General features: G+C 39.3%; 1 protein-coding gene across 6 annotated transcripts in view; it reads left to right on the top strand.

The window, feature by feature from the left end:
* The window catches only part of UBE2H (ubiquitin conjugating enzyme E2 H), a 103093-nt gene that overhangs the window by 42139 nt on the left and 38805 nt on the right, over window positions 1-22149 (top strand). For 4 of the 6 annotated variants that reach the window (XM_030308432.1, XM_030308430.1, XM_030308431.1 and 1 more), the window contains 2 exons: window positions 15553-15629; window positions 16466-16540. The exons of 1 other annotated variant lie outside the window; for it this stretch is intronic. In XM_030308432.1, coding sequence (XP_030164292.1) covers window positions 15553-15629; window positions 16466-16540 — 152 coding nt within the window. Of the gene's footprint in view, window positions 1-11100; window positions 11146-15552; window positions 15630-16465; window positions 16541-22149 lie in introns of all 6 variants that reach the window. One more of the 6 variants, XM_030308428.1, reaches the window with a different exon arrangement.

Raw genomic sequence — 22149 nt, 5'->3', positions numbered from 1 at the left:
CAGGGTTGCAGTTGAGTTGGTGAACAGCATGAGAGAACAAGAGCCCTGGGCAATTTGAGCTACAGATGGCGATTGGGGTAGTGTTTAAAGATAATGAATTTTAGGGGCGCCTGGGTGGCGCAGTCGGTTAAGCGTCCGACTTCAGCCAGGTCACGATCTCGCGCTCCGTGAGTTCGAGCCCCGCGTCAGGCTCTGGGCTGATGGCTCGGAGCCTGGAGCCTGTTTCCAATTCTGTGTCTCCCTCTCTCTCTGCCCCTCCCCCGTTCATGCTCTGTCTCTCTCTGTCCCAAAAATAAATAAACGTTGAAAAAAAAAAATTAAAAAAAAAAAAGATAATGAATTTTGTTTCACTGTAAAAGCGTTAATGCCAGTGTTGGTGAGGGTGTGAGGAAACCAGGTTGGCTCTTAGGATGATGGTTAGAAAGTAGCTGGAGGCAGTCTTTTTGAAGGACATTTATCAGAATTAGGTATATATCCCTTTGACCCAGAAGTTCCACTTGTAGAAACTGCAAACAGAAACTTGAAAAACTATAGCAACAGGCATGTACTGGAGTGTTCTTTGTGACGTTGTAGTAGCAAAAAGCTGACCATAAACTACCAGTTCACTAATGGATGATTAAATTATGGTACTTTGATACCGTGCGAGCATTAAAAGGGGGGATGGCTTAGATCTCTGTGTACTGATCAAGATGTCCTCCACGTATTCCATGGAGAGAGGTGTTTACACAACAGTTTACACTTGTGTGTCTGTGATGATATGAATGTGTATATATAAAATAAACTCGTACATCTGGGCAGTGAGACTAGCGGGTTAGGGGATGGGAAGGCCACGTTGGGCCCCGCTCACATTTTAAAAGACAGTTTAGGGAAAAGGCCTACAAGTCAGTGCTTCACCAGAGGAGGTTATTCAGTTGTATTGAGAGGTGCACTCAGAACAGCACTCTGCCCTGTGGTGTGGCACCCGAACCTATCAGTCCTGTTTGACCCCGTGGTACAAACATGAGAGAGGGAAACTTAATAGTTTTGTCACCTTTTCAATGCCAGATTTTCTTCTATATATACACCCACTGTTGTGTGTGTCTAGGTTTGTTTTCTCTTGTTTTGCTATGTTTGATTTTTTTTCACATTGTTTAATTATTCAGGAAGCACGCCTTGTGAGAAATTTGATTTTTAATTTCCTTCCTGGACCTCATAACAATACAGCTTTTATTCTCTTACTGTTTATGCATATTTAATACTCGAACTTTTTTACTTTAAATTATTAGACTAGCTTCCCTATCCTTATCACTTCCATATCTCTTAATTGTACCTGACAATCAATTAAAAAAGTTTTTTTTAATGTTTATTTCTTTTTCTTTTAAAAAAAAATTTTTTTAATGTTTGGTTTTTGAGAGACAGAGTGTGAGTGGGGGAGGGGCAGAGAGAGAGGGAGACACGGAATCCAAAGCAGGATCCAGGCTCTGAGCTGTCAGCACAGAGCCCGAGGTGGGGCTTGAACTTGTGAGCTGTGAGATCAATGGCCTGAGCTAAAGTCAGATGCTCAACTGACTGAGCTACCCAGGCACCCGTGTTTATTTTTGATAGACAGACAGAGTGTGAGCAGGGGAGAGGGGAGGGGCAGAGAGAGAGACACACACACAGAATCTGAAGCAGGCACCAGGCTCTGAGCTGTCAGCACAGAGCCCGACACGAGGCTCGAACCTATGAACTGTGAGATTATGACCTGAGCCGAAGTTGGGCGCTCAACTGACTGAGCCACCCAGGGGCCCCAAACCTGTTACTTATCTCTTTATATGTGTATTGCTTTAAAAAGCCTGAGTTTGTGCCGCTGTCTTCCCTCATTTAATTTTTATGAAATCGAGGTTAAGGTGTTACTAATATTTGACACCTGCTATGCCTAATGAATGTGGAGCTGCAAAGTGGACAGCATGTGTTGGTCCTTCATGTTCTGGAAAAGAACTAGGGAATCAAGAGGTCCTTCTGACCAGAGCTTTAGAGCAATGATTTATAATGGCAAACTAATGGTTTGTACGTGCATGTGTGTTCTTTTCCCCCTTTCCTTTGGGTTTATAGGCATTTATATTTGAATTTCAAAGAACTTGCTTTAAGAAATTCTTCAGATTATTGATGTTGTAAAATTACTGTGGGGGATTCTTGGTCCCTAGAGACACAAATGCATAATTACACAGTATGGAGAAGGAAAGGAGGAAGAGTCGTGGCCTGGGTTATGGACGTGGATCTTTCCATAAGTAGCTCCATGACTTTGAGATGTGTTGACTGCTTCATAAAGAGGAAAGGTTGGGGGCACCCGGGACTGTCCAATTCTTGGTTTTGGCTCAGGTCTTGATACCACAGTTTGGTTCTTGAGATAGAGCCCTGAGTCGGGCTCTGCACCGACAGCACGGAGCCTGCCTGGGATTCTCTCTCCCCCATCTCTGCACCCCACCCACATGCACACACGCGCGTTTTCTCTCTCAAAATAAATAAACATTAAAAAAAAAAAAAGAATGACCGCATGCCTAAAATCTCTTCCTGCTCATTTTCTGTGATCCATTGTTTTTCACTTTTCTATAATCTTCATCTGTAGAATGGGTACCACTGCTTGTATTTGTTAATTTTTATACAACACTTTGCAGTTGTAATATACTATAGGTCACTTGGAGAGTGGCAAAGAATATATTTCCTTTAAAAATGTCACTGCTGGAGGGGCGCCTAGGTGGTTCAGTCTGTTAAGTGTCTGACTTTGGCTTAGGTCATGATCTCACAGTTGGTGAGTTTGAAGAATCCTCTCTCTCTGCCCTCCCCCCGCCCCTTGTGCTCTCTTTGTCTGTCAAAAATAAACATTAAAGAAAAAAAAAAGTCACTGCTGAGGCACCTGGCTGGCTCAGTAGAGCATGCGACTCCTGATCTCAGGGTAATGAGCTTAAGCCCCATGTTGGCCATAGAGCTTACTTCAAAAAAAAAAAAAGTCACTGCTTACTGTAAATGATTCACATATACTTTGATTAAGTATGTCTGTGGGTAGGGATTATTAAAAAATTCTGTTTTCATTGAGTGATATTGTAGTCTACATGTCAAGTATTAGGGTAAAAACTGCTCTACTGTATTGAAAACAAAGGAAGTAAAGTTTTCAAAGATGTTCAGAGAAGAGAAGAACATTGGAAGCATGAAATGCCAAAGATACTGCATAAAGCCATATTAAATTTAGCTTAATAATACTTACTGAGAAGCCCCTCCCACTATGACCTAGGGACTGTAATGGCACATTGAAGAAGCATACAGCCCAGAAGGGGAGATAGCATGTTTTTTTAAATAGATAGTTGCATGAGGATTTTGCAGAGGGCCACTGGACTCTTTGCATGTTTCTGTATCATTTATGGGGAAATTACATGTTGTCTTTGACTTCACAAAGTTTTCAAGTTCAGGTGCTATTGTCATCCTTAAGGTTGTGATTCATTTGTTTTTCTCCTCCAGCCTCCTGTGATTAGGTAGTCTGCCTTTGGAATGACAGGGTTCTTTCTGTTAGCTTCTCTGACATGTGGATAGTGGTTTCATCTGCCTCCAAACTGAAAACAGGAAAGGTGGTTGGAAGTTGTGATTAGGTACCAGTATCTTTTAATGTGTCCTACTCCTAAAATTTTTCCAAAAATTGTTTTTTTAAACCATTTTTCTGGAAAAGTGTTTAAGGATTTTCATTGTGAACTTGATGTCTCTGGGGTGTCTTCTGTCTCGAGAATCTTTTAAGTCCTCATTTTTTCTCCATAGTTCAAAGCTCTATTCTAAATATATGGATGTTTGACTAGTTCCCTCACAGTGCATGTCAACCTTCCAGAGAGGTAGAGTGTAGCTAAATATATACAATCTTCTGATTTAAAAAAGGAAGAAGAAGAAATGGTAGGTATTGGAAATTAAATAAAAGTAAATAATTTTGTTTTATTATGAAATTTTTCAAGTGTGCACAAAATGAAAGATGAGTTCACTGAGTCTCTGTCACTTAAAACTTTGCAGTTATCAGGACTTTCTCACACTTCTCGTTTTCTTCTCTCTGAAATATTTTAGGGCAAATCCCAGACATTGTTGTCATTAACAACTACATGAATCAGTTGGTCCCTCTTAAAAATAGGGACATTTTCTTAAAAAGCCATAATATCCTTATCATGCTTAAAATAATAAGCAATTCTCTGGGAAATGATTTATTTTTAACATACTGTGTATTTTATCTTTGAATCAAGCTATAACAAATCATGAAAATTAAGCTTTTGATTAATCTTATGATTTATTTAAGACTAATATACTATTTAGTTAATATATTGTTAATTTATGTATATGATTTCTACATTTTTAATTAAAAGTAAACAAAATACACAGTTGCCAGAATAGCAAAACAGTGAAGTTTATTAAAGAGCTATTATATTTTATTGATAACCTTTTATTTTGAAAGTAAACAAAATGAACAGTTGCCATAAAATAGCAAAGCAGTAGAGTTTTTTAAAGAGCTATTTATATTTTATTATTAATCTTCTAAATATTTTGAAGTGCTTAACTGGAATTCGAGCTTCTTAGAAAGTATATATTTTATTTCTGTTTTTTGTTTTCTTTTAGGTTTTATGTATTTTCAGAGAGAGAGAGAGCACAAGTTGGGTAGGGGCACAGTGGGGGTGTGTGTGTGGAGAGAATCCCAAGCAGACTCTTATGCTGTCAGCGCAGAGCCCAATGTGGGGCCCAAACTCACTAACCATGAGCTCAGGTCTGACCTGAGCCAAAGTTGGACACTTCAACCGACTGAGCCACCGAGGTGCCCCCATTTTACTTGTTTTGACTGGGGTTTTTTTTGGTCTCAGGATGGCATCATTTTTCCATATTTTCCTTTGCTTTTCTATTGGGCTTTATAGGTCTGCTTTATTTTTTAGTGTTTATCTTTGAAGGAAAGAGAGAGTGTGAACAGGGGGTGAGGGGGTGTCAGAGACGCACACACACATACAGAATCCAAAACGGGCTCCAGGCTCTGAGCTGTCAGCCCAGAGCCCAATGCGGGGCTTGAACTCCCGAACCGCTAGATCATGACCTGAGGTGAAGTCGCTCGCTTAACCAACTGAGCCACCCAGGTGCCCCTATAGGTCTGCTTTATAAAACCTTTTTGTGGGGGGTGGAGTGGGGCTTAGATTTCCTGTATGTCTTTCTGACATATTTCCCTTTTCTAAAATCTATTTGAAAGAATTATTTCTGTGACTTATGACTCTTAATTTTTCTTTGGAATCTTTTACTTTATTATTTGGAACTCTGGAAGCCGAATAATGCATCCAGGAAAAGCTAAGTTATGATGATTTTCCCATTAAAAAAAAATAACATTTACTTAGATCTTGCCAGTGTTTACTTTGGTTTCTGACATGGAAGCTTTAAATGAAAGCATAACACTTGAGGGAAAAAAATCTCTTCTAAGGCTAGTGTGATTTATAGTCTGCTGGGTGGTAATGAACATGCTTGTTGTTAACCTTGTTATTACCCATTGAAATTTTTGACTATGTAAAATTTTTGAAACACATGCTACCTAAAAAAATAGTACATGCTACCTTTTACCCCTTAGATAAAGTATCTTTAAATATTCAGTATATCCTAGTAAGTTGTCAAAGTTTTTTGCTTTACAAGCTTCTGGAGAATACATACTTATTTTGAAAAGACTGTTTTTAAATAAGTGATCACTCAATCACTTAGGTTTCTGGCAGTTACAGTCAACTAATTTAGTTGTAAACCTGCAAAACAAACAACTGAAAAAGTATATTGGGGCACCTGGGTGGCTCGGTCGGCCTGAGCATCTGACTTCGGCTCACGTCGTGATCTCGCAGTTCATGAGTTCGAGCCCCCGCGTTGGGCTCTGGTGCTGATGGCTCGGAGCCTGGATCCTGCTTCAGATTCCGTGTCCCCCTTTCTCTCTGACCCACCCCTGCTTGTGCTCTGTCTCTCTCTGTCTTTCAAAAATGAATAAACATAAAAAAATTTTTTTAAGTGTATTTTATTTATTGGAGAATGTCTTTTTTAGAATTTTTTTTTTCTTAATTAAATTTTATGGGGGCACCTGGGTGGATCAGTAGGTTAAGCATCTGACTGTTGATCTCAGCTCAGGTCTTGATCCTCAGGGTCATGAGTTTAAGCCCCGCATTGGCTTCCATGCCTACTTAAAAAAAAGTAAATAAAATTAAAAAATTAAAAGTTCATAAACTTTGGTTATCTGATTTTGATTATCACCATCGATAACATTTTATTTTTATTTTTATTTTTTTTTCAATGTTTATTTATTTTTGGGACAGAGAGAGACAGAGCACGAACGGGGGAGGGGCAGAGAGAGGGAGACACAGAATCGGAAACAGGCTCCAGACTCTGAGCTATCAGCCCAGAGCCTGACTCGGGGCTCGAACTCACGGACCGCGAGATCGTGACCTGGCTGAAGTCGGACGCTTAACCGACTGCGCCACCCAGGCGCCCCTCACCATCGATAACATTTTAAAGGATGGTAGCCCACTAACAGCTCTCAAACATAGCTAAAAACAAACCAAGGGGGATGCCTAGCTGGCTCCATGAGAAGAGTATGTGGCTCTTGATCTTGGGGTTGTGAGTTTGAGCCCCATGTTGGGGGTAGAGATTACTTAAAACAAAAAACTTAGGAAAAGCACCTGCCAATGCCTCCATAACAGTATGGGAAGTTTCTATTTCACAAAATAAGCATATGCCTTGTTAGTTCCAGATGACGTCATTGTATTTTGTGGTGCCATATAGCAACCATTATTCATAATGAAAACATCAAGAAAGGATGTTTGGGGGCGCCTGGGTGGCGCAGCCGGTTAAGCGTCCGACTTCAGCCAGGTCACGATCTCGCAGTCCGGGAGTTCGAGCCCCGCGTCGGGCTCTGGGCTGACGGCTCAGAGCCTGGAGCCTGTTTCCGATTCTGTGTCTCCCTCTCTCTCTGCCCCTCCCCCGTTCATGCTCTGTCTCTCTCTGTCCCAAAAATAAAATAAACGTTGAAAAAAAAAAATTAAAAAAAAAAAGAAAAAAAAATAAAAAAAAAAAGAAAAGGATGTTTGTTTTGTTTTAGTATTCATCGAGAATGTAGAAGAAAACTTAATTTTTAGATATTAAAAAGATTTTGCTTAAGTAAACTTTAGTTTCTGTGGAAACTAATCTCTAGTCAGTTTGTATATTTTTTACATTAAAAAAATTGAATTCCTGAGGTGCCTGAGTGGCTCAGTCGGGTTGAGCGTACGACTCTTGATATCAGCTCTGGTCATGATCCCAGGGTCCTGGGATCGAGCCCTGTATTGAGGTTCTCTCTCCCTCTGCCCCTCCTCCCCCACCCCACCCCAAAATTTGAATTCCTGTTGTGTCAGATACTGGGCAGGTACCTTTCTTGTAGGGATTTTATTTCATCTTCAACAATCCTGTGAATGAGGTAGAAATCCCTCCTCAGTCACCCACTGCCCCCCCCCTTTTTTTTAAAGATTGGGAAATAAGCTGAGAGTTAAGTGATTTACAAGATAACTCCTTAAAAATTTTTTTTTTCACTGTTTACTTATTTTTGAGAGACAGAGCATGAGCATGAGCCCCCAAGCTATCAGCACAGAGCCCGATGTGAGGCTCGATGTGAGGCTCGAACTCAAACTGTGAGATCGTGACCTGAGCCGAAGTCGGAAGTCGGAAGCTTAACCGACTGAGCCACCCAGGGACCCCAAGGTGACTTTTTAAATCACAAGTGTTCATCTGCTTATAGTATATCGTTGCTTGGTTTATCCATTTATACTTCAAATTTTGTGTGTTCAAAACCGAACTTAGCATCTTCCATAAAAAATTTGTCCCTTCTGTCTCGTGTTCCACCTTGCCATTAATAGTATCACCTCTGCTGTCGACAAGGCTAAAACTGTAGTCAGACCTCAGATTGGCAGTTTCAGGTCATGCCTGTCTTGCAACTTCATATGTTCATTTTATATAGTGTTGATTGTGTCCCTACTATGTGCCAGGCACTCTTCTAGGCTCTAAGAATGCAGCAGTGAACAAACCAGAGAATCCTTGTCCTTACGAAGTTTGCATTGTGTAGTAGGAGACAAGAGATAATAAAGTAAAATACATAGTATATTAATTAGTTGCTGGGAATGTAGCAGCCTGTGGTTGTAAGTAGAATGATCCCAGAAAGCTTCACTGAGAGACATTGGAGCACATGTGCTCTGTTACATTTAGAAATGAGATTGACTTAGAAATCTGGTTTTTTGGTTTCCCACGAAAATGAGATACTCTAGCAGCACTGGAGCTGCTTTCTATCAGCTATGCTGTGTCTAGTCAGTTGCAAAGCCTGAGAAGACTCTCTAATCTCTCCCATCATTCCCATGGGCTGTTACCTTAGTTGAGGCCTTGAATGTTCTTTTCTGCTCTTTTGCTTTAACTGTTTATCACCCCTTCAGCCAGTCCTACACACCACAGCTCAGGTATCTTTGTGTAAAGCACAGTTGCACTCACCGTGCCGAGGAATACAAACTGTCTCTGTTCACCGTATAAAATCCATACTTTGGGCCATTGATAATCTGGTCTTGGCTTACTTTCTTACACTCCCCATGGTCCACTCATCACATAAAACGTAGTGGTCCCCATTCTGTGGACATATCCTGTGCTTTTCTGGTTTGTTTAAATGCCTCTCCCACCTCTGCACATCCAAATCCCTACTGTTCTAAGCCCTGTGTAAATCCATCTCTGTCTATACCTGCAAACTAGAAGAAATCTATTTCTGTAGACCCTAGTAGCACTTGGTGCAACCCTTGTTTTACCTTACTCTTGACACGTACAGATCTCCTGTTCCTTGCTAAATTTTAAGCAGGTTCGTCCAAGAGTGGTTTGTGTTTGCCTTATGGCTCTTGTGTGAGAATATTTAGTAAACCAACTTTTTTAACAGAAATAAAGCCTGTGATCTTTTGTGGATTTAATAGATGCTAACAGTATAGTTCTCCATAGCTCAGCACAATAGATTCCTGTCACTTCATGTGGAAAGCTTAAAATATTTTGGAGGGTGATACAGGGAATAAAATCGTTTGAGTTTAGGAAATATGACACCTGCATATTGTTTTGTTGATTGCTCTTGGCATGTATTATTGTCTCCCAGATTGAGATAAATGATAAAAATATGCCCTTATTCTTTATATTTTATTTCATCACTGGCAGAAGGCTTTTTTCTTCCCTATTACTGCCTTTCATCCTTTTCCCCATGCTTATTTTCTTGATAGCTTTTATTTCTGTTTTCATTATTTCTCTTTTCTGTAAAAGTCCTCCCCTCTCCTAATAAAAAGAATACAAACCTTTAAAAGCCTTTTTTTTTTTTTAATTTAAACTTTCCTCTCACCCAGGAGCCTCTGCTGTTGTACATGACCATTTTTCTTTACAGATGTACCTTTGTTTAAGGTATAAGTAATTATTGCCCAGGGGCTATTTGTCATAGGTATGCAAAAGCTATGCTCATATTCCTTCTGAGTGATTGGATTTTTCTTAGACATCCTTTTGAATTTCATTCATCTAGAATGTCACTTGTTGAGTTGCTACCTTGGCAGAGTATTCTTCTCTCTCAATAAGAAGTCTTTGTTCTTTTACGTACTGGATCATTTGCTGCCTTTTTCTTCCTCAGACTAAGTACTAGACCTCAGGAAAAAATGTTGGATTGTTTCATAAGCTTGCTTTTTTTTTTTTTCCTTTAAATGTTTGTTTATTTTGACGGGGGGAGAGAGCGCACACGAGAAGGGGAAAGGCAGAGAGCGGGGGAGACAGAGAATCTCAAGCAGGCTCTGCACTGCCAGCACGGAGCCTGACGTGGGGCTCAAGCCCATGAACTGTGAGATCGTGTGCTGAGCTGAAAGAAAAATCAGATGCATAACCAATTGAGCCACCCAGGTGCCCCGCCCCCCCTTCATAAGCTTTTGAGAAACAGCTACAGCAGCTAAGTTCTTCTACACTGTTAGAACTTTTCTTATGGAAAATTTCAAACATAGAAGAACAATGTGGTGACTGCTCCCCCCTCCAGGCACCCATCATTCAGATTCAGTAATTCCTACCTCAAGGCTTCCGCCATTTCTTCTGTACCCCTTTCCTAACTCTGCCCATACTGGGTTATTTAAGGCAGATTCTAGACATCATATAGCTTAGTTAGTAAATATTTCAGTGTACATCCCTAAAGGAGGATTCTCTATAAACATAACCCAATATTATTTTTGTGATATTTTGCACATTAATGGGTTCACAAGACACGCTGTGTTTTTATTAAGAATACCAGGTAGTAAATAAAGGTTGGCAGTTTCTTCAACTTTCAGAATGTGATTAATCTCAAGGAGGGGTTGGAAATAGACTGGTCTGAACATATATAGAGAAAGCCACACAGATTGCTTCTACTTTCTGTACAGAAGCACATTCTTCACCCCAGTCCCTTACTTCCATGGACACAGCTCAGGGAGGCCACCCTCATTTATTTTATAAGCTCATTATCAGTAAACTTAGGAAACAATGCTGTCTGATTCCTAGGTCTTTGACCTGTTAAGGTCAATCCTGCGGCACAGCTTTTAGCCCTTGGCTCTCTTTCTGGAAAATTCCAGAACTATATAAAAATCATTTCTAAAATCCCGATAGACACGTTTTGCCAAGATGTCAGTTATCTCTTGACAGTTTGGCATTAACCGTTAAATATTAGATTGTGTAATCATAATGCCATTCAGGGGAATAAGGGGGTGGGGTGGCTGGCATTTTAAAAGTGAATGAACTTGGGTTCCTGGGAATGTTAATCATTATTCTACCAAAAATGCTGATAGTACTTAATAGTGAAATGCTAAGTAAGTAAAACGCAGTATTTTGCGAAACAGCTTAGATCAGAGGTGAGTAAAATGTGGCTTTATGCGTTTGTTTAACATATTTTTACCAGAACAGTATCTGAAGGTTATTTTCTGCTTTTAAGCTTTGAAACTGAGAAAGTAATGAAGAAACCTTCTAGTGAGCTCCTGCCAGTCTACTAGCCTGATCAGAAATAGATCATTATTTTGTCATTGTAACCTGCCTTCTCATTTGCCTTCCTTGCCCTTGACTTTGCAGCAGAGAGGAGAAAGAAACTTGCGGCCTCTACCATAAACACACATGGTAACAGCAGTCAAGTAATTTTATATTTTTGTGGGCAAGTCAGTCATTCATGGTGATGAAATGGCTTATTTTTAATGCAGTGTTTTTCTTTCAACTAAACTTAAATTCTTTTTTTCCATCTGATTTAGTTGTCTGTACCATTCCAAGGCAGCATAAATTTAGCACAGCTTCTTCGTTTTACCAACTTGGTAGGAGTTTTAAAGGTTTCATTCAGCTTACTTGAGCTTTTCATATGAAATGGACTCTAAGAACTCTAATTCACTAATAATGTGTAACTAAAGACAGAGCCAGTATATCTGACGTTGGAAGACCATACCAGGGATTGTGGGAAAGGGGAGGTTTGGAGCATTGATTTCCTTAAAAAAATTTTTTTTAGTTTTTATTTTTAATTTTTGAGAGAGAGAGAGAGCGCGCACAGGCAGGGAAGGGGCAGAGAGAGAAGGGTGCAGAGGATCCAAAGCGGGCTATATGCGGACAACAGAGGAGCCCAACACAGGGCTTGAACTCACCAATCGCAACATCATGACCTGAGCTGAAGTTGGGTGCTCAACCAAGTGAGCCACTCAGGCGTCCCCGGAGCATTGATTTCTAATCTCATTTTAAACATGACTCTTGGAGAGTAGATAAAAGCATGGCTAACTCTCAAACGGTCACAAAATGAAGAAACCCAGATTTATTGCAGCCATGTAAAGGATAGAAATGATCTCAGTTTTCTAGAAGAGCCATCCATGTGGATAACAGAATTTTAAGTGATTAAGAGTAATTGCTGTCAGGGGCACCTGAGTGGCTCAGTCGGTTGAGTGTCCAGCTTTGGCTCAGGTCATGATCACACGATTTGTGGGTTCCAGCCCCTCGTCGGGCTCTGGTGCTGACAGGTTAGAGCCTGGAGCCTGCTTCTGATTTGAGTCTCCCTCTCTTTTCGCCCCCACCCCCACATTCTCCCTCTCTCTCTCAAAATAATATTTTAATCAGTGCTACTCTAGCAAGTAGTTCTGGCAATGAGGAATGCTGCTTCTACAGATTTTTATATTTAAAAAATTAGTTTATGACTTCTTTTGTTAAACTCATTTAAATTTCTGCCTTACGCTATTCTTTCATTATCCTTGGAATTTATTTGGTTTTGTTTAATGACTGGGATTCTTATCTGTACTACTTTATTCAGTGACTACTACTGGATACCCCAAGCTGAGCAGAAACATACATTGGAAGAGCTCTGGTGGGGAAAGGGCATCAGGAAACACTAGTGAAATAGAGAGTTGGATGCCTAAGCGTCGGAGCCCCCAGGCGCCCCTAATTTCCATTTTTAAATTTCACATATTCCAGTAAACATATTTGCACGTTTCAGATATACTTTGTCTTACTTCAGTAAACTTTTGGTTAGACAATAGCAATAGATATGAAAAATCGTTTTTGTAGCTCAGTGATAAATGAACAGTAATGGTTTAATCAGCACCCCAGAAATCCCCCCTCAAACCACTTCCCGTGCTCACAGTCTCCACTAGGGTAGCTACTGTCCTGATGTCTGACACCGTTGAGTTATTTAGTCTCTTTGAAATGTGTATGGCTGGAATCATATTGTGTCTACTCTTTGGTATCTGGTTTCTGTCACTGTCCTATCTGGGAGACTCATGCACTTAACATGTTGCATTCATTTTTTATTGCTGTGCAGTATTCTGTTGGGTGACAACTGTAAGTCCTTTTATTATTGGGGAGTCTCTGGGTCGTAACCTAATTTTTGGATTTGTAAGTAGCACCGTGAGCATCCTTGAACCTGGTTTTGGTGATCACGGCCATACCTGACTATTGGGAGGTGCACGTGTGGAGCTTTACCACGCCAGCGGTTTTCCAGGATGGTTGAAACTGTGTCACACTCCCGCCAGCAGTTTCTGGTTATTTTTTTTATAAATAACTTCATAAAAAGGAAATTTGAATAAAAGATAAATGCATTTTGAGTTTTGGAATATAGTGTTAAATTTACCCTCAGGAATACTAATTTGTATTCCACTGAACACGAGGTTTTCATCAGCTCTTTCCTCTTTATCAGTGTATAGTGGAAAAGAGTGGAAAATGTGTGATTTTTAAACTAATGAGTTGAAATTTTTTTAGCTTAATTATGCTCATTCAGTTTTCTTGGCTGTTCTTGTCTTTGTCAAGGTGTTTCTCATGTTTCTTATTGCTTTGTAATAACCTTATATATTTTAATTCACATTTTTGGTCTAATGCTATAGTTTTTTTTCCTTCCTAGGCTGTCCTTTGTTTTAATTTTGCCTTTTAATGGGGCGCCTGGGTGGCTCAGTCAGTTGAGTCTCATTTTCCCTCAGGTCTTGATCTCTGGGTCATGAGTTCAAGCCCTGCGTTCGGCTCCATGCCGGGCTTGATGCCTGCTTAAAAAATGTATACATACCTATTTTTTTGTCTTTTACAATACAAAAGTTTTACGTGTGTGTTTGTGCTTGTATCTGCTAATCTTTTCCTTTCTGGTTTCTGGCTTTGGTGTCATTCTTAGGAAAGCCTTTTTGCCCGAGATTATTTTTTTATTTTAAGCGTTTATTTTGAGAGAGGCACAAGTGGGGGAGAGGCGGAGAGAGAGGGAGACACAGAATCTGAAGCAGGCTCCAGGCTCTGAGCTGTCAGCACAGCTGAAGTCAGATGCTTAACCTACTGAGCCACCCAGGAGCCCCCAAGATTATTTTTAAAAGTCTGTTTTCTTCAGGGCTTTATTGTGTGTAATTTTGTTATTGTAACTAGGTTTAACTTACAACACAAGGTGCTCTTTGGCTCTTTGTTTGTTTGTTTTAAGACAATTTAAACCTGTTGTACGTTATTTATTACATAAGCATTAGCTTTGGAATGTTTTGCCAGGTGACAGAAGGTGACTAGTCAGGTAGAATTTACCCAAAGCATCCTGAACGTCTCATTTGACCAAGCGAGAAATGAAGCCCATTTTACAATGTGGATACTATTTGAGTCCTTTCAGTGTGCATGTTATTAAATAGTTTTCATTTAGAAAAGAATGAGATCAAAGTAGCATAAACTAAATTGTCTTGTTACATGTCTTCAGCGGAGATTGTTCAAGGCTCTCCAGCAAGGCACTTTCCCAAAAATACACCCAGCCCTCTGTTTCGTGGCCCGTAGGACCACAAAATAAGAAAGCCAAATATGTAATTTCAAATCTTTTAAAAAGACCGTATTTCTTTATATAAGAGAATGTTTTTACATTTCTTTCAGTTCTTTCCCTTTGTATAATAGTACATGTAATTAAAATGTAATTGGCATTGTTGACGGAGAAAGATAAGACCAGTTAATCATAACTGGTTGTTAGGGGTTTAGTTGTTGTTTAATTTCATTGTGAGATTTGAGGGCCCTCCAAAGCCCAGCACCTAAAATTCCTGAGTCATTATTTGTATGAACTACAAAACAGAAACATAAAACAGGTACATATTAAACCAGTAGCTCTCTTTTCTGATTCGGGTTGGTTTGGTTCCTATAGCTGAATATTAGTACCTTAAAGAGGTGAGAGTCTCAGGGACGGGCAAGTTTTTGAGGAAGAGACCACAGAAGTGTTGCTCCTGTGAGGAGAGCCCTGGCATGCACCAGAACCCAGAGGCCAGTCTAAGGCGCAGAGAGATTTGGAAGGGAGAGAAAGCATAGGTGAAAGGAAATACTACAGACAACATTTTGGTTTTTATTTTTTTAAATTTTTTTGCTGGTCTTTTGCATTTAACAGTACTTGTTAGCAAGGTGGCATCACTAATTATTTGATTATTCTCCAAGCCAGGGGGAGAACGGGTGGGGACTTGGCTTATTAGTAAATCCATAATTTTAGGAGCACAGCATTTATAGTTTAGGAGAATCAGTGCTATGCTGAGTATTTGACTAAAGGGAATAATGGAGTTTATGTTAAAGGGTCACTGGGAGTAGGTTGGGGAAGAGAGCTCACAGAAGAGAGAAAAACTAAAACTAAGTGCCTGTTTTTCATTTATGTATACACATTATGTACATGCATTATATCCAATATACATTATGTATTGTATATACATATACATTATGTATATACAAAATGCAGTCTTACACATTTTACATATTTGACCCATTCAGTCCTTACAGAAATTCTATGAAGTGGTGTTTCCCGGTTGTCAAAGAGTGAGTTCATGTTTCTGCATGGGCCCGCAAAACCAGCAAATGGCGGTCCTGGGATTTGAACTCCAGCCTCTGAATCTAAAGCTCATTCCCTTTCTTTTCACAAGAGTATATATTGCCTTCTAAGTGACCAGAATGACTATGTATATTTTATATTGTCAGTTTCATATCAAATGTTGGTAACACTTTACATAGCATATCTTGGGGATATCATCTTTAGTTCTAGGTAATATAAGCCTGTGTACTTTCCTTTACCTTCTGCCTTAGCATTGAGAGTAAGCATGAGGTTACGATCCTGGGAGGACTCAATGAATTTGTAGTGAAGTTTTATGGACCACAAGGAAGTAAGTACACATGTTGATGTGCGCTCTTCTTTTTCTTTTTTCTCTACTCCTTAATAAGTAATGAGAATATCAGTGACAGGTGGTGGCGGGGTAGTATTTGAACAGTAAATTTAATGCAACTGTAGAACCAGTGAGGAAGTCTTGGTTTTATCATAACTCTTTATATGCTTTTCTCTTTTATCTCCATGCGACAGTATTAAACATGAATTGTGAATACTCTTGTTTATTTATTTTTAATGAGTGGCTACTCAGTGGATGGTTTGGGGGAAAGTTTCATGTATTTTTTCTATTTCTGTTTTTGGGTTTGGTTAGGGGTGGTCAACAGGGTAGATTGAAATAAGAGGCTGTTATTTACCAATTAATTGAATAGTGCTTAATACTTTACAGAATCAGGTAAATGTAGGAGAGAAATGAGTCTTTGCTTATTTTCCAAGTCTAGATCTTTAAAAAATATATTTCTTAATATTATTTATTTTTGGTAGAGAGAGGGACCAATCAAGAGCCAGGGAGGGGCAGAGAGAGAGAGAGAGAGAGAGAGAGGAGAGAGAGAGAGAGACACACAGAATGTGAAGCAGGCTCCAGGCTCTGAGCTGTCAACACAGAGCCTGATGCAGGGCTCGAACCCACAAAACCACAAACCCAAATTTTTTTTTTAAAGAAAAGTATTTTAATCTGAACATATAATAGCTACTAATTATGGGGTCCCTGACTCCTGAAGGAATTAATTTACAAGGTTTCGAAAGAGATTAGGATTAATGTTTTCACCTTGACTCAGATTTGTTTTTTAATGTGGAAACACACGGTTACAATGTTTAACATTTTTACTTGTATTTCAGCACCATATGAAGGTGGAGTATGGAAAGTTAGAGTGGATCTTCCTGATAAATACCCTTTCAAATCTCCATCTATAGGTATGTAACTACTCAGTTTGTCTCATTAGAGAGTTTTGAAATCAAAGAGAAAAAGAGGAAAAAAAAAGCCTACATTTTATGGGAGATAATTCCAGAAATGGTTACTTAACTGAATTTTTCCTTTTGGGCTTTGGTTAATTAATTAGTGACTTTCTGTGGGACTTCCTAGTGTGACAGAAGATGGTGAAATGAACCCTTTGCATGATTGTAATGATCATAACTCTAGATTTGTCTGTCAGGGTAAGATTAAATAATCTTAAAGGCCCACTGTCCATTCAGGCTGAGTAGTAAAATAATAAACAGTCTTAAGTCTCATTTTAATTGCTAGATTATTGGAGTTAATGTTATGTAGTGTCTATTCTAATTCTGTCATTTAAAAATCCTCTTTAGATCCTCCTTTGCTTTTTGTTCACTCCAACTCTGGGTACCTAGCAGTGAAATCACCCTTTTCCGTTCTCTCCACTCCTCATCGTTTTAGCCCCCTGAGCAGCTGAAGAAAGTAGAGTAGGAGCCTCAGTGGGATTGTATAAAGAGGTACTTTTTCTTCACCTTCATCTTCTTTCTGCCCTAATTGGTGATATTATTAACCCGGCACCCCCGTTAAGGCACTTAGTGACAATTTAGGCGTTTTAGCATCAGATGCTAAAGATGTTATCGGATTGAAGGTTGACACTTTTTTCTTAAGTTATTTATTTTGAGAGAGAGAGAGAGAGAGAGAGAGAGAGACTGTATAAGTGGGGGAGGGTCAGAGAGAGGCGGAGAGAGAGAATCCCAAGCAGGCTCCACACTGTTAGCGCAGAGCCCAATGTAGGGCTTGAACTCATGAACCGTGATATCATGACCTGAGCCGAAATCAAGAGTCGGACGCTTAACTGACTGAGCCACCTGGGTGCCCTGAAGGTTGACACTTGTAAAAATTTTGAGATTGTATAATGGTAGTAACTCAGCTAATTTAACCTAGGCTTTAAAATTTTCATTCTAAAGATGATTTTGAAATATTATAGAATATTGACCAATTTTAGGAAAGAAGAAAAAAATAAAATTGGAATATATTATGCATTTTTTGACAGTCACACTGATCCTCATGTTCAGATTGCCAGAGTTCATACATCTTGCTACTGCTATGGGCTTGTTTCTGGAAGTAATGCTAGGTCTCTTGGAGTTTAGATACCACACACCGTACCCACCCTTCAACAAAAGTTTTCTTTCTCCGCCCCCCTCCCCCAAAGAGGTGGACCAAAGACATCCTAAGCTTTATGTTTTGATTCTAGGCCCCCACCTTTCTGTCTAGGATAAGTAATGTGAAAAAGATATCGTTACAGACTAATTTTCATTCAAATGCAGCGGCTTCTCCTGCACCATCTAGCTACTTCCTGCTCTCAAGCTTTGTGCCTTAAAAACACTACAGAGCACCTATAACTCCTTCTTAGGCTGGGAACTCTCGGTGTTCATTTTAAGGATAAATTGGTGATTTCCTTTTAGGGTCTCTGGGCTGATTTTTCTAAACTCAGGGAGGGAGAAGATACTTTATGAATGATTGAATTGGAAATTTCCCTCTTGCTACAAGGGCCTCTGAGGTGTAGGGTTCTCAGATGGTGAAATAGGAAGGGAGCTGTGAGGTGTTGCATTTTTGAGATAATCCCCAAGTATATCTGATTTAATGCCTGTATAGTTGGGGCAGCACCCCTTCCTAGTTCCATCCCAGGGAGATGGAATGTGGTGTTACTCAGTTTGGGAGGGCTTTTCTTTCACGTTGTGGTTGCCTGTCCCCCATTCATCTCTTCTTTTGATACAGGCATCTGAACTTGGGTGTAGTTGAGCGGTATGATCTTCAAATCTTTACATGTGGAATGTCCACACCATATAAATTCATTCAGATATATTTCATAAGTGTCTGTTTGCTTAAAGACTAAAAGCATGCTGGATATAGTTTTGAGCCCTAAATTCCTAGTTAGAAAGAAAATAGTATAGCTGTTTAACAGGCAACTATAGAAAACAATTACATATCCTGTAGAAATGTAGTTATTTCTGAAACCTTATCTTATTTTTCCAGATAATCTGTTTCATCATAACTTTCAAAGTAAAAATGTCTTAACTTGGCCTGGTTTGTTTATTAACTAATGACGCAATAGAAGCCTATGTACTTTCTTAAATTAATGATGTAATATGAAATTGCTTGGGACAAATGACTAGGCTGATTTAACTTCTTCATAATTTTTCCTTTGCCTTGCTGTGCGCTTTTAGAACGTGGTAATGCTTACAGATGCGTACCATCTTCTCTTAGGGAAGTAGGTCTAGTTGAAACATTTGTACAAGCTGTGTTTGTTTCCTCCAAAGGAAGGATTGCATAAGAGAGTTATAATCAGTTGTGTGTGGTGACCCATTTTCAGGTCATCAACAATGTAATTGTTGAATTTGCCTTAAACATTTTGAGAGGTAGTAGCTCATTTAGAATAGGTGAGGTTTCCTTTTTGGGTTGTATAGATAGTTGTAGAATTATGCAGAAGGGCAAGGAGATGAGATAAACCGAGACTTAAGGTTCTTTTTAAACCCTGCCTCTGTAGTATCTAGGCAGGCATACCCTTCTTCCTGAGCCAAATTTTGAGCTCTTAAATATTAAGATATGCAGGATTAAGCATCCTTAATGCTTAGATCCTGGAATGTTAAAAAAAAATTTATATATATATATGTTTGGTATTTATTGATTTTTTTGTAAATGTTTATTTATTTTGAGAGAAAGCATGCATGCGTGTGGGTGAGGGGCAGACAGAGACAGAGAGAGAGAGAGAGAGAGATTGAGTTTGAGAGAGAATCCCAAGCAGGTTCCATGCTGTCAGTACAGAGCCTGACTGGAGTTCAGTCTCACAAACTGTCAGATCATGACCTGAGCCGAAATCAAGAATCTGACGCTCAACTAGCTGAGCCACCCAGGTGCCCCAATTGGTTGATTGATTGACTGATTGATTGATTGCATAAATGCTCCATATTCTTAGTATGAATGTAAGAAGGTCCAGGTGACCAAAAATAAAGAAAAATTAAAAATGTCTGATAATCCTGTCCCTCAATGGATATCATCATTACATCCTGGTATATGTACTTTAAGACAATTTTCTATGCACATTTAAGTATATATTCAATATAATTTGACATGCTTATCTTTCAGAGTATCCTTTAAATAAATTTTAGAGAGGGGTACCTGGGTGGGTCAGTCGGTTGAGCGTCCAACTTTGGCTCAGGTCATGATCTCACGGTTCGTGAGTTCGAGCCCCACATGGGGGTCTGTGCTGACAGCTCAGAGCCTGGAGCCTGCTTCGGATTCTGTGTGTCTCTCTTTCTGCTCTCTCCCCACTCATACTCTGTATCTCTCTCAAAAATAAATAAAACGTTAAAAAAAATAAGTTTTGGAGAGTTTTTCAGAAGTTACCTGATTGCCTGAGTTATAAGAAAAAATGTTCTTTGAAAACAATTTATATCGTTATATAAGTGTTGGGTTTTTTTTTTTGAAAATAGCAATAAAGCTATCTCAAATTATCTTTGGAAAGAGAAGGAATATAAACAGACAATATATATAGAAGGAATATAAGCAGGTTATGAACTGACTTTTTAAATGCCATCATCTTAAGCTGGTCTTTTGGAATTTTATATTCTCTTTGAGTATCATAAGCAATGAATGATGTTTATGAAATCATCTTGATGCTTTGAGGCTGGATATAAATTTTTGAGATGGCTAAAGATCATTTAATTTCACAGAATAAGATGATGGAAAAGCTGAGTAACATCAATCGGAGTGTAAAATGATATATGATTATGAAATTGGCTTAAGAATTATGATTTTCTTGTGAACTGGCCCTAACAGCACTTTCAAAGAGAATTTATAAAACTCCTAATCAGTTGTAACATCATTGAAGTAAGTATTTGCATAGCTTTCCAGAGAGACTGCTTTGAAATAAATCATATTTGAATTAAAAAAAATGTTTAATGTTTTATTTATTTTTGAGAGAGAGGGAGACAGAGTGTCAGCAGGGGAGGGGCAGAGAGAGAGGGAGACACAGAATCCAAAGCAGGCTCAAGGCTCTGAGCTGTCAGCACAGAGCCTGACCCCGGGCTCAAACTCACAGAACGCGAGATCATGGCCTGATCGTAGTTGGACGCATAACCGACTAAGCCACCCAGGCTCAGAATCTTGAAGTTCAGATTTATTTGAAAGTTCAGACTTTTTGTATTTTTCATTCAGAAACATTCCTAGAATGCTTAGTCACCAACTATGTAGAGTTAGGAGAGTGTGCTTGATCAGTGGTGTGGATATCAGGAAAGAGCACTTCTGGCCCTCATTCTCCTTGACCATGAGACTGATACTCAACTGTTGTTCTTCTAAAAAATGACATCATGGAATTAAATGAACTCTGCATGTTTGATATTGACCAATATGCTAAATACTCAGGATAGATGGCATTCTACTAGGCAATTAGGAAGATCATGTAAGGCTCTCACTATTTAGAAGGTCAATATAAATAAAATGTTGCATAGACTTTAGTGACAACACTTGATTGCTTTTTAGGAGAGGTGTGGGTTAGTGGCTGAGAGAGAGTGTATGGAAAAGATAGGCTTTTACAAGAAAGGTGAGTTTCTTTTTTGAGAATACAGTTTTTACAGAGCTTCAGAGATGTGTAGGTGTGCATAAGGAGTTTAGAACACTGTTTCAAAACCCCACGTAATCCCCAGTCCATGAAGATTTTGGTTTTTTTGCAGAGAAGTTGCTACAGAGAGTATGCCATATTTCTCTAGATTCAGTTTCCAGCATGTGCTCATCTATTAAGAGAATGTTTTTACCAAAGGAAACAGACTTGTAGTTGATGAGGGGGTGAAATAAAGATGAGTGATGCCATTTAAAGAGGGTAAAATAGAGCAGCTTTGAATAAAAATTCAAAAGTAACCAATAAGCGTAGAGTACAAAATGGTTTTATGTCTACTCCAGAGAATGCTTATTAAAAAAGTGAGAGGGGGGGGGCCTGGGTGGCTCAGTCGGTTAAGCGTCTGATTTCAGCTCGCGGTCCGTGAGTTCGAGCCCCGCGTTGGGCTCTGGGCTGATGGCTCAGAGCCTGGAGCCTGCTTCAGATTCTGTGTCTCCCTCTCTCTCTGACCCTCCCCCGTTCATGCTCTGTCTCTCTCTGTCTCAAAAATAAATAAACATTAAAAATATTAAAAAAAAAAAAAAAAGTGAGAGGGGTGCCTGGGTAGCCCAGTTGGTTAAGTGGGCAATCGTCCAAGTCTTGATTTTAGCTCAGGTCACGATCTCAAGGTCGGTTGTGAGAGAGAGCCCCATGTGCTGATAGCACAGAGTCAAACCCGCCTGGGATTCTCTCTCTCCCTTTCTCTCTACCCCCTCCCCAACTCGTTCTCTTGTGTCTGTCTCTCTGTCTGTCTCTCTCTCTCAAAATAAACTTAAAATGAGAGATACAGGACTTAACACATTGGCAGGTTAAGCATTGTTGGCAAAGGTATTATGATATAGCCAACTTAGTATATACTAATTGAAGATTTTATATTCTTTGAGTGATTTTACTTAAATTATCCTAAGATTCAGAATTGTGCACTAAAATTAATGTGTA

This window comes from Lynx canadensis, chromosome A2 (genome assembly GCF_007474595.2).
Source record: "Lynx canadensis isolate LIC74 chromosome A2, mLynCan4.pri.v2, whole genome shotgun sequence".
In the NCBI taxonomy this organism is placed as follows: domain Eukaryota; kingdom Metazoa; phylum Chordata; class Mammalia; order Carnivora; family Felidae; genus Lynx; species Lynx canadensis.
This window is presented reverse-complemented; position numbering and strand designations above follow the sequence as displayed.